This window comes from Salvia hispanica, chromosome 4 (genome assembly GCF_029641045.1).
Source record: "Salvia hispanica isolate PSC_SH4W2 chromosome 4, Shi_PSC_v1, whole genome shotgun sequence".
Taxonomy (NCBI): Eukaryota; Viridiplantae; Streptophyta; class Magnoliopsida; order Lamiales; family Lamiaceae; genus Salvia; species Salvia hispanica.
Window position 1 is genome coordinate 53,978,797 of NC_142695.1, and position 12,210 is coordinate 53,991,006.

General features: G+C 35.9%; 3 protein-coding genes across 3 annotated transcripts; 2 read left to right on the top strand and 1 right to left on the bottom strand.

The window, feature by feature from the left end:
- Window positions 1-1,976: 1,976 nt before the first annotated feature.
- Window positions 1,977-2,522, top strand: LOC125195404 (agamous-like MADS-box protein AGL61). Its single transcript, XM_048093554.1, has one exon. The coding sequence runs from the start codon at window positions 1,977-1,979 to the stop codon at window positions 2,520-2,522; it is 546 nt and encodes a 181-aa protein (XP_047949511.1).
- A 1,595-nt stretch (window positions 2,523-4,117) lies between these two features.
- Window positions 4,118-8,218, top strand: LOC125195405 (subtilisin-like protease SBT5.6). The gene is made up of 9 exons (XM_089057294.1): window positions 4,118-4,244; window positions 4,320-4,512; window positions 4,589-4,771; window positions 5,219-5,330; window positions 6,041-6,602; window positions 6,666-6,763; window positions 6,852-7,209; window positions 7,294-7,507; window positions 7,587-8,218. The coding sequence occupies exons 1-9, from the start codon at window positions 4,170-4,172 to the stop codon at window positions 8,117-8,119; spliced, it is 2,328 nt and encodes a 775-aa protein (XP_088913420.1). The 5' UTR covers window positions 4,118-4,169; the 3' UTR covers window positions 8,120-8,218.
- Window positions 8,219-8,283: 65 nt separating this feature from the next.
- Window positions 8,284-10,192, bottom strand: LOC125197416 (Pentatricopeptide repeat (PPR) superfamily protein). Its single transcript, XM_048096152.2, has 7 exons — window positions 10,052-10,192; window positions 9,889-9,975; window positions 9,716-9,795; window positions 9,512-9,608; window positions 9,251-9,394; window positions 8,772-8,984; window positions 8,284-8,640 (listed from the first exon to the last, which is right to left on the bottom strand). Exons 1-7 carry the CDS (start codon window positions 10,079-10,081, stop codon window positions 8,464-8,466), a joined length of 828 nt encoding a protein of 275 aa, XP_047952109.1. The 5' UTR covers window positions 10,082-10,192; the 3' UTR covers window positions 8,284-8,463.
- Between the last annotated feature and the right edge of the window lie 2,018 nt (window positions 10,193-12,210).

Sequence of the window (12,210 nt, forward strand, 5' to 3'; positions counted from 1 at the left end):
AAATTTTAGGGAAGGAACATTCTAAGATACTATTTTATTTCGGCATGAAAATGAAAGAAAGTGGGAATGTGGGATATATTAAATTAAGGGCGAATAAAAAGTTAATTTTTACTAAAAAAATACTACCTCCGTATATCAAAATTTGTCCCATTTTGTCCCAGCACGGGTTTTAAGAAATGTAATGGAAAGTGAGTTGAAAAAGTTAGTGGATTGTTGACCCTACTTTTATATATTAGTTTTATAATAAAATGTGAGTAGGAATGAGATAGTGGAATATGAGATACACAATAAAAAATAGTAAAAGTAAAATGGGACAAATTTTGGAGGACGGACGAAAATGGAAAAATATGACAAATTTTGGTGGACGGATAGTTATAATTCATTGAACACAGCATTCTAAAACAAAACACCGCAATTGAGTTAGATGTATATGATAATTAAATGATAAGTGTATGCATAATATGGAGTACAAATTAGGCTGTGTTCAGATTGATCAAAATGTACTCCTTTTTTATGGTTTCTTGTGCTGAATAAACCTAGTGTTGGTCAATTATATTTGATCAAGCCTTGTCCTAACTAATTCAACCAGGATTATGTCTTCGACTTCTATACATAACATAGGTACCACCATACACATTAAATTTAAAAAATGAAGTCTCTTCATTCAAAATTCGAACTCCATCATGACATATACATCAACCTCAATTTCGATTAGGCCGGAAAAGTCATTGCCATCATTCCGATTTGCATAGCAACAGAATTGAAAAATATATATATCTAACAATATCACTTGAAATTTTAAAAAAAAATTCTTACCTTATCAAATTTACAATTTAACTATATGGCATTTATCAAAAGAAACTTCTTTTCCTCATTCGTTCGTCCAATTCAGGTTACAATTTTGGATTTGCTTATTTTTCACCAAATTCAGATAATTTGCACTTTGCACCGACATTTTTAAATTTAAACTACGGTACCAATTCTTTTTTTGAACTAGAATTGCGACATACTCTAGCTCCGACACATACTATTATTTAGATTGGATAATGGTCCTTAAAATCACAAACATTCTATTAAATTTGGTATTCTTATAAACTTAAACCTTGGTTGCAAATATTATAAACTTAAGTTTTGTAGCAAATTTTAAGAATTGGATTTTCTTCTAAATTGAATTTGAAATGTCATACCGGAGTATGTAGATGGACAAATAGGTTCATATATGCAAACGTCAATGATTTTAAAAGGTGTAAGTTGTTCCGGCATTACTTCAGTTTAATATTTTCTACAAAAGTTCCTCAGAATTTCAAATCGCAAGAAATTCACTACAAGCCCTAAGTTTATAGTACAATATAAGAACATCCAAATTTATACTATTTAATAGTATAACATTGCAATCAAAGTTTGTGATTGTAGGTATCAATATCTTTATTTAAATGTGATAGAAATTCATGGGTTTCATCCTAAAATCAATTGGTGATAGGAGGAGGGCCCATGAGACTTATATACTGATTTCAGTTCTCTTTGTACACTGATGTGGGATATGTGGGATAGTAGTATTAGTTTCAATTGCCAACAAGATGTACTTATATTTACATTTTGGGTGTAGTTTAAATTTAATTTAATTTACTAATTTTTACATTTTGCATGAATATAAGGGTTCGGCTTGCTAGTTGCTACATTAATAGAACTTCAGATCGCAAAAAGGAAACAAATAAGAAGATCAAAGATCACTAACTACTGTATAGTGTATATTAGTAGTTAATTAAGCTTGGAGAACTAACTAATTAATAGTTTAATCTAGTTTAGTTATTTCAGTATGGCAAGGTATTCCGGTTTGGTAATCGCAAAGAAGGAAAGTAAGAGAGTAAGAAGGATAGTTTCATTAATTACAGCAAACGGCTATAAATATTGAATTGTTATTTGTTTACGCAACACAATTCACACATCTTACTTTCTAATTTCTATTCTTCATCGCGATGGAAAATCCTCAGAAAAAAACTCTGGGTAAAAGGAAGATTGCAATCAAAAAAATCGAGAAGAAAAGCAGTCTTCAAGTTGCCTTTTCCAAGCGCCGCGGCGGCCTATTCCGCAAAGCCACCGAGCTCTCCGTCTTGTGCGGCGTCGAGATCGCTATTCTGGTGAAATCTCCTGCCGGCAAACTCTACTCGTTCGGCCATCCCTCCGTCGAGGCTCTCATCAACCGCGCGGCCCCCTCTCCGGCAGTGAAGAGGAGATTGCCTTACGGCAACGATGATCGTCTGCAACTCCACCAATTGGAGCAATTGCTCAACTCCTTGGAGCAAAAGGTTGAACAAAATCCCAACAATTGTGGCCTTCCATTGTCAATTCATGAAGAGCCAGATAAGTTTGTGATGGATGCAGCCCCACCATTGTCACTTCAACACCTCATCGCAGCAGATCATGACTTTGTGATCGAAACGGATACCTTTTGTGATGATGAACAAGCTCAATTGGCTTCTTTAGTTGATTACCAGAATTACTATCACATTTTAGGAGCCTAATTATGTGAATACATTCATCTCCAAAATTAGGGCTTTTTCATGTACCGTGACATTTTACGTTGATAGTAGATTAATTCTCAATTCAATTGTGTTGTTTTTATGCTTTTGATTCTTCCACACTCCTACAAATTGTTGAATACTACAAAATTGGAGGTTCACGATCAAAATTGCATAAATCTCCCAAACTACCAAATTTTCACTACAAAGTAGTAGTTTGGAAATTTTAAATTTTTTGTAAGAAACAAGTTAAAATAAATATAATTGAGTTTATAGATTTGGAATGAGTTCATGTAACTAAGGCAAGTTTCAAGATGGTTGTATTAAGGCAGCTGTGTGTTTGTATTAAGGAAAGTTCCGGAGAAATCACAGTACATTTTTATTAATTAACTTACATATTCTATATATTAGTAATATTTATTTTTGTTTTATAGCTGTATTTAACTTGTTAAGGTATGGACTATTGTTTGAACTAATTGTTATGTGCATGTATAATCTCTCCGACTTCTATTCATCATGTTGTTATATCAATTTATTGTAACCCCTTTTTTTCCACTTATCTAATATTCTATCTCTATGAAGCAATATCATATTTTGTCATTTGGTAACGTCTACCATTTAGAGTTTAATCTGTTTTTTTTCTTCTATTTTAGCCTAGTGAACCAAATATACTCCAATAAATCGCTATATTCACGTTCTATTATAAAAGTCAGATTAAATTTTGCGTTAATATTTTTATCAAATAGTATATTTTAAATTTCACCAAGTCAAAGTGAGAAATTTTAAATCGTGGACGAATGAAATATTTATTAAAATATCCGTGGGAAAGTGTGAGCACAGGATCGAAGTGGTAAATAATTTCCTTATGGGGGAAAACTCTACCCTTTTCTTGCTCCACCAGTTGAGTCGCCTCCTTTCCTTCTCCGATATCCACTGTAAATCATTGTCATAGTGTCTCTCTTCAGATCCTCAATCTCCAAAACCGCCATCACCGAATTAAAATATTCTCATCAATCAAAATCTGACTTCAAAACAATGAAGCCGTTTATAGGGTCAGGAAATCCTAGGCACTCAAAGAAAATAAAACAAAACCTAAAAGTAACTCCAAAAAAATAGTAAATTATTTTTTTCAGCCTCTAAAAACAATGTCCGATAGGCCAAAATCCATCATATTTTTATCCAAAATGCCAATAGAAAGAATATCCAATATGCACACCTTTCGAATATGAAACTTTTATTGGTGGTCCCCTTCTTTTAATCTTGATCACTTGCCATATTTTGATGGACATAAATCTCAGTTGGTGGATGTTCTGTCTATGCACAAAAAGTGAAGACAATCCAATCCTCAAAATTTAACTTGAACTTACCAAAATGTTAGTAATAGCAAAAAAAGGAGAGGAGGAATGGGTTTATTACCAAAATACTTTTGAAAATTTTCAAAATTATTGACTGACCCACTCCATCCCTGCATACAAACATATCACTATCATGTCAAAATATCTAAAATTGTAAATAGTAGCTTGATTGAACTTTAACAGTCTTATTCAATTATTAAGTTTCTTACAAAAAAAAATATACTAATAGATTCCATTCATCCCTATATATATATTCTTTGTATCAGTTCTATATTCAAGCCTTCCAACTTTAAACATGATGAATTTTCATTCCTCACTTTTTCTCCTTCTCCTTCTTCTTCCTCTTCTGGTTTCCACCACTGAGAAACAGGTTCATCACTTCTCTAATTTTTATAACTACATTTTCAAATTAATTCAACTGTAATGTGTGATTAAATATTTACAGGTATATATAGTTTACTTTGGTGAGCACAGTGGAGCAAAAACCCTCCAACAAATCGAAGAAAACCACCATTCATATCTACTCTCTGTCAAGGAAACTGAGGAAGCTGCAAAATCTTCTCTCATTTACAGTTACAAGCACACCATCAATGGCTTCGCCGCGCTTCTCTCTCCTCTCGAAGCTTCCAAATTATCTAGTGAGAATCTCTCACTCTCTCTGTGTGTGCATGTGTGTGTAATAGTATAACCAATATGTTGGTTTGAATTGGACAGAGATGGAGGAAGTGGTGTCGGTGCTTCGAAGCCATCCACGAAAATACGAAATCCATACGACGAGGTCGTGGGAATTTGCAGGTGTGGAAGAGGCAATGAAGAGTTCAGAAAATATGAATAAGGAAGATATATGGCTAAAATCCAGCTATGGAAAAGATGTTATTGTTGGCTTGTTGGATAATGGTAAATTTTCTCAATTATAAATTTGTAGATTCCTAATTTGTCATGTTGCATGTGGATTTTAGCGCAAATTGTCGGAACAACTAATCTAAGTATGGTCAAATTTGGATTCGTCCCACAACTTTTTAAATCAACCGGAAATAACCATGAAGTTGTGTTCGCAATGATCCCATGACGGATTTTTTTTTTTGTTGAAATTGTATCTGATATGTCAATCGGAAAATCATGTGCGATGTCAACGTCTCCGATGAGTTGACCGATGTCGGCTATTCATAGAGAAAACAATATTGTTTGGTTAAAAAAACATAGACAATATTGATGATCGAATTTTTTCCCGGCTTATTTTCAAAGTCAGAATTTGACTGAACTTTATGGTTGTTTTGGCAATTTTTCCTAAATTTTATTAGCGAATTACTTGTTTGTGTTGATTGCATGTCACACGTCGATCAGGTGTATGGCCGGAGTCAGAGAGCTTCAACGATGAAGGGATGGGTCCGATACCTAACTCGTGGAAAGGAATTTGCCAAACCGGCGACGAATTCAACTCATCTAACTGTAACAAGTGAGCAACAATCTTTTCTCATCTTCTATTCGAATTTCGATTATGCAAAGATCAAAAGAATAACTTTTCCCCCTAGAAACAAAAGGAGAAAAAAGAAGAAAAAGTATCTAAGAAAAGGAAAAAGATAGATAAAAGAATCAGTTGGCTCTGCAGAATTGTAGTGGTCTTACATGCATGCCCTATTATTGCACTTAGTTGTCGTAATTTGTTGTTTCGATAATTTCCAATGTCGTCTGTTTCGATCAAACAAGAAATTAATCTGGCATGTATTAATTAAATTTGGCTTTTAGCATCACCAATTCAATCTTGTGAACTTCTATTTTTCTACAGTTTAACTTAACCCCACCAAAATTCAGAATGCATTTTCACTCATATACCAAACCAATCAAAGCACGAGTAGCAACTAAAATTATTTCTAGTTTGGCTATTTCTATTACTCTGGACCCCACATGCGATTATAATTATAACTTTATGACTTTATCCTTAGATTCTAACAATGTTTTGAGTAATTGGATTAGAGTAAGATTAGAGGCCATACCAAGTTCTAGATCAGACAATCATTTCAATAATTCTTTATATAATCATTATTTCAAATTTTATGGTATTTTTATCCACACAATTTATGTATAGAATATAACTTTATCCTTTCATATTCAAAATCCTGGCTTCGCCGACTGAAATGACTTGCAATATCGCATTTTCTTTTATAGGAAAATAATCGGGGCCCGATATTATATTAAGGGCTACGAAGCATACTACGGCCCACTAAATAGAATGTTGGACTACCTCTCCCCTCGAGACAAGGATGGCCATGGGACACACACGTCATCGACGGCCGCAGGGCGGAGAGTCGACGGCATCTCCGCCCTGGGCGGCTTCGCCTCGGGCACTGCATCCGGCGGGGCACCTCTGGCCCGCCTGGCAATCTACAAAGTGTGTTGGGCGGTCCCGGGCCACGGGAAAGAAGACGGAAACACCTGCTTCGAGGAAGACATGCTTGCCGCCATCGACGACGCCGTGGCCGACGGCGTCGACGTGCTGAGCATCTCGATCGGGACCAAAGACTCCCTGCCCTTCAACCAGGACGGGATAGCCATCGGCGCTCTCCATGCTGTTAAACAAAACATCGTCGTCGCGTGCAGTGCCGGAAACTCCGGCCCCACAGCCTCCACGCTGTCCAACCCGGCTCCCTGGATTATAACCGTCGCTGCCAGCAGCGTCGACCGGATATTCTCATCTCCCGCCGCTCTCGGGAACGGCATGAAATTACCGGTATTAACGAACTCATTTATTTAAACAATTAAATTCTTTTGCTGAAGATTTTTTTTTCTGAAGGGCCAAACAGTGACTCCACATAAGTTGCAAAAGAAGCTATACCCGTTAGTTTACGCGGGTCAAGTAGCCAACCCGGACGTGCCCAAGAACCTATCCGGGTAACTAACTATACATCTCTTTCTTTCTATTTCAACAAGGTTTTAATGATTATAACATACAAAAATTAAAGACCATTCAAATTTCCAGACAATGCTTACCTGGTTCCCTCTCTTCCAAGAAGGCAAAGGGTAAGATAGTACTGTGTTTGAGAGGGAATGGGACAAGAGTGGGTAAAGGCATGGAGGTGAAGAGAGCTGGAGGCATTGGCTTCATTTTAGGAAACAGTTTAGCAAATGGAGATGAATTAGCAGCTGATGCTCATATTCTTCCTGCCACTGCTGTCAACTACCAAAACAGTCTCAAGATTATGGACTACATCCATTCTTCCAAAGCCCCGACAGCCTACATCGTACCGGGCACGACTGTTTTAGACATCAAACCAGCACCTTTCATGGCTGCTTTCTCCAGCAGAGGCCCTAGTGATATTTCGCCCGAGATCCTCAAGGTAATTTCGGATCCTTTACTGCATCATTCTACAGCATCTTTTACTTGATCTACCGATGATTCTACAACGTATTTTGCTCAACAGCCAGACATCACAGCTCCAGGGCTCAACATACTAGCAGCGTGGAGTGAAGCATCTTCTCCGACAAAACTGGAAGCAGACAAACGCGTGGTGAAGTACAACATTCTCTCGGGAACTTCCATGTCCTGCCCGCATATAGGTGGGGCGGCTGCTCTCCTCAAGGCGATGCACCCCCGTTGGAGCAGTGCTGCCATAAGATCTGCTCTGATAACCTCTGGTGCGTAAGAGCTTCATCAATTTTATCCATCTCCACCACATAGTTATTTTATTCTCAATGAAACCAATATATTTTTCAGCCGGGCAGAAAAACAATCAAGGTAGCATGATCACGGATGCATCCGGTAATCCAGCGGACCCTTTCCAGTATGGTGGCGGCCATTTCAGACCAGCAAAAGCAGCAGATCCCGGACTTGTTTATGATGCCTCCTATACAGACTATCTCCTCTACCTATGCAGCATCGGAGTTAAGATTGATTATACCTTCATATGCCCGCAACATTCAATGGGTCCGTTAAACCTAAATTACCCGACCCTGGCAATACCCAGGCTGCGTGACAGTGTTACTTTGGTAAGAACAGTGACAAATGTGGGAGGCAGCAAGAGTGTATATTTTGTGAGCATGAAACCTCCACTTGGGATCTTGGTAAAAATATGGCCTCCCATACTACACTTCAATAGTGTTGGGGAGAAAAGGAATTTCACCATTACAGTAAAAGTAGCAGATGGTAGCATTACAGGCAAAGGGGAGAAACCATACGGATTTGGATGGTACATGTGGTCTGATGGAATCCACGATGTTCGGAGCCCCATGGCCGTTTCAGTAGCCTAGTTCCTTCTAAGTTATGCTAGTGTGGTATCGAGCATGAATGCTTTTAACATAGGAATATGAAGAAACATTATTACTCTTCCCAGAATTGTTTGAGTCAAACAGTGTTTCCTCTTTGTTGCAAGAATTAGCAATCAACAATAAGGGGGAAAGGAATTCATGCTATGTACCAGCCACAAGTAAATTCATGATATTTGATGGGATTTCAACAAAAAAACAGAACACTATCTAAGTATACATAGTATATGAAGAATCTAAATATGTTCGTACAATACATTTACCTTCAAAATCATATCCACTTTTTACACCATGAGTCCATGCTTTGCCAATTTGAATCATCCTATGAATCAAGTTCTTACCCGAACTCTTTCACCCTTGAAGTGAATGTATTTCCATTTTCTTTGGTATTTCATCAAGAACTGTTTATGATTATCCTCTTGACCTAACACCTCAAAGGCCCGTGCAATTCTTCTAACAGTATCCTCATCAGGTTTCACTTCCAACTCCTCCATGTCAGCAAATACCTGATGTTTCATAACCAGAAAAGAGACTCAGCACAAGATTGACCATGGAAAAAGCATTAATCATCATAAAGAGCAAGAGGAACCTAAATCTTGCTCATAATTATAACGGGTTGAAAATCAGGAACAATCACCTGTATAACATCGTTTGGCATATTATGATGGTCGTATAAGGATATCATCCTGGAAAATAGCCTTTTGGAAATAGAACGATTGTGGGCATGTAAAATCATGTTCCATAACGTTTTTGCTTCGTCTGGCCTTCGATCCATGTCAAATGCCAGTAGGAGGTGGTCATAGGTCGCCATTGTTGCACCTTGACCTTTACTCAACATCCACTTGGCCACCTGCTTGACTTAAAATAAATGAGTTGAAACCTACTTTTCATAAGTGATTAGCATATCCAAATATGTAGTCCGAGGGAATCATTTTCAAACACATAAGACGAATAAGCATCTCCAGAATGTCCATTAACTGACTTCCTAACAGCATAGTTAACACAATCCGCTACAACACATACAATTCAGTATAAATAACTATGAAAAAGCATTGGTGGTCCTTTAACAGTATACCACCGGATATCCTTTTAAATGCGTCATCATAAACATCATACCTGAATAATTCTTTTCCACTGACTCCTCTTCCTTAAGATCACCATAGCCTTTGCCGCAGCAATTAATGGAAATTCAGTCTCCCATGCTATCCACTCGTCAAGGGCGCTATAAACAGCCTCTTTCTCATTTGGAAGTCCATAAATCTATCAAAATCACACAGATTCATTTAGATGTTGAGTATTCAAAAAAATTGCACTACAACATTTCACATCATAACAAAATCTGGGAAGAACTTAAACTCAGAGGCAAATCTAACATACAGTTTGAATAAGATTCATTGCTTTTTGTCCTGAACCAGTTTGGTCTCTCCTTTGCCATAAGTGGTGCTCCTTTTTTCCCGGCTTCCGAACAAGCTTCCTGTTGTCAATACACAAAACATTTGCTGCTTAAATAAATGCTTGTCATCAACATACGAAAGAAACTAACTCAATTAGATAACAATAAGCAAAAACGAAACCACGCACTTCTCAGAAGGATTTGATTGAACCAAAGATTGGTCATTTCGGTCTCCACGTAAGCGTTGCTGAGAAGCTATTGCTTTTGACTAAACAGTGAAAATTTGCAGTTTGAATGTGAAATTCAAGCATGAAACAGCAGAAAAAATTACTAATTTGATGATGTTTTAGCTTTCGCTTACCTTATGAGTAGGAACACTGTAAGCAGATGCCTTGAATAGTCGAACGGAAAAATTGAGTACTGGAAAATCTACTTTAGCACATACAACCTGAAGGTGTTCGACGAAAGTTCCAAATAAGTGAAGACGATAATTGAAGCAAAAGGGGAAGAGATTGAGGAATTACCTGCCGAATTGATAATTGCGAATAATTCATGGCTTCATGCTTGCGTTGTGGTATATGCCTGAGATTGAGCGTGCTTGAGCTTGAATGAAAAGCTGTGGATGTGGCTGTGAGAGAGAGGTTTGGGCGGATTGCGCTATTGGGCCTATTTTTTCACATTGTAGGCCGGTTTAATTTTTTTATTTATATACATACTCCATTACTCTATAACAGTACTAAAAGGCCTTGTATTACAAAATTTGGAAATATTTGTTTATCTATTACTACTACTAATTAAATATTTGAAACCTGCCTATAATACTTTTACTTATTTTAATTTTTAATAGTTAGTAATTGAAGTATTATTTAATAAGTCCACTAAAAGTAGATCACATTGTCAATAGTACAGAATTTTAACGTGGAATTGGTAAAGTAAGAGAGAAAAAAAAATAAGAGAGAAATAATAGTGTTAGTGGAATGTAGGATCCATATTATTAGTAGTGTTTGATTGTGTTAGGTAGCAAATGTGGGATCATTTTTTAAACTTAATCTATTTTTCGTGGACAACAAAAAATGGCAAATGTGGTCTATTTTTTTGGTGGACAAAGGGAGTAGTATAAGATAAGTACTCCCTCCCACTACAAAAAAAAGGCTATTTACCGAGCACCGTTCCCAAGCACGGATAAATGTGCTCGGAAAATAGCGAGCACCATCAACTTTGCTCGGAAATTAGCGAGCATCTTCCACTTTGCTCGGCAACATACCGAGTACAATTGAAGGTGCTCGGCAATCTCAGAAACGGGAGTGTTAATGTGCTCAGAATATATTAAAATAAAGACATCAATATGTTTAAGGAATACCGAGCACCATATAAGTGCTCGGGAAGTACCGAGTACCATGTATTTGCTCGGGATAAAATAAATAAAAAATCATTATTAATTATTCAACAACAAGGATTTAAAACATAATAAATACTATTACATATCAAAATTAAGAAGCAATACAATACCTTGTAAAATTTTCATATGGATCCCTCACCATAAATGTGCATGAAAAAATAAAAATTTATTTTAAACATAAAATACCAATATTTTTAAGAAATACCGAGCACCATATAATTGTGCTCGGGAAATGCCGAGTACCATATAAGTGCTCGGGAAATACCGAGTACCATATACTTGCTCGGAAACAAATAAATAAATAATCATTATTAATTATTCAACAACAAGGATTTAAAACATAATAAATACTATTACATATCAAAATTAAAAAGCAATACAATACCTTGTAAAATTTTCATATGGATCCCTCACCATAAATGTGCATGAAAAAATAAAAATTTATTTTAAACAGAAAATACCAATATTTTTAAGAAATACCGAGCACCATATAATTATGCTCGGGAAATGCCGAGTACCATATACGTGCTCGGGAAATACCGAGTACCATGTACTTGCTCGGAAACAAATAATAAATAATCATTATTAATTATTCAACAACAAGGATTTAAAACATAATAAATACTATTACATATCAAAATTAAAAAGCAATACAATACCTTGTAAAATTTTCATATGGATCCCTCACCATAAATGTGCATGAAAAAATAAAAATTTATTTTAAACAGAAAATACCAACATTTTTAAGAAATACCGAGCACCATATAATTGTGCTCGGGAAATGCCGAATACCATGTACTTGCTCGGAAAAAACAAATATAAAAGGTTAGTATTAATTTATTATTTAAATATAGCGAGCACATGTAAAGTGCTCGGAAAATACCTACCATCATAAATGTGCTCACCAAACAAATTTTTTTTATAATTGTTCAATGTTTGTCAAAAATAGACTTGTATAATTATTCAATATATGTATAAAAAAATACTTGCATAATTATTCAATGTATGTAAAAAAAAAGACTTGAAAGATCCACAAATTTTTATATATACACATTTACCGAGATATTTTTATGCACTAATAAAAAATATTGACATGTTTTAAATAATTATTAATTATATTTTTTTATGATTTCCGAGCACTTATATAGTGGTCGGCACTTTCCAAGCACATATATAGTGGTCGGCACTTTCCAAGGACATATATAGTGGTCGGGACTTTCCAAGCACATATATAGTGCTCGGAACAATTGTATAAAAATATTGATATTTCATGTTCAAAATAAA

Coding starts and splice junctions, on each gene's coding strand:
- LOC125195404 (XM_048093554.1), top strand. CDS start 1,977: ATGGAAAATCCTCAGAAAAAAACTCTGGGTAAAAGGAAGATTGCAATC.
- LOC125195405 (XM_089057294.1), top strand. CDS start 4,170: ATGATGAATTTTCATTCCTCACTTTTTCTCCTTCTCCTTCTTCTTCCT. Junction 4,245..4,319: donor TTTCCACCACTGAGAAACAG/GTTCATCACTTC, acceptor AAATATTTACAG/GTATATATAGTTTACTTTGG. Junction 5,331..6,040: donor AACTCATCTAACTGTAACAA/GTGAGCAACAAT, acceptor TTTCTTTTATAG/GAAAATAATCGGGGCCCGAT.
- LOC125197416 (XM_048096152.2), bottom strand. CDS start 10,081: ATGAATTATTCGCAATTATCAATTCGGCAG. Junction 9,976..10,051: donor CGCAATTATCAATTCGGCAG/GTAATTCCTCAA, acceptor GAACACCTTCAG/GTTGTATGTGCTAAAGTAGA. Junction 8,641..8,771: donor TGCCAAACGATGTTATACAG/GTGATTGTTCCT, acceptor ATGAAACATCAG/GTATTTGCTGACATGGAGGA.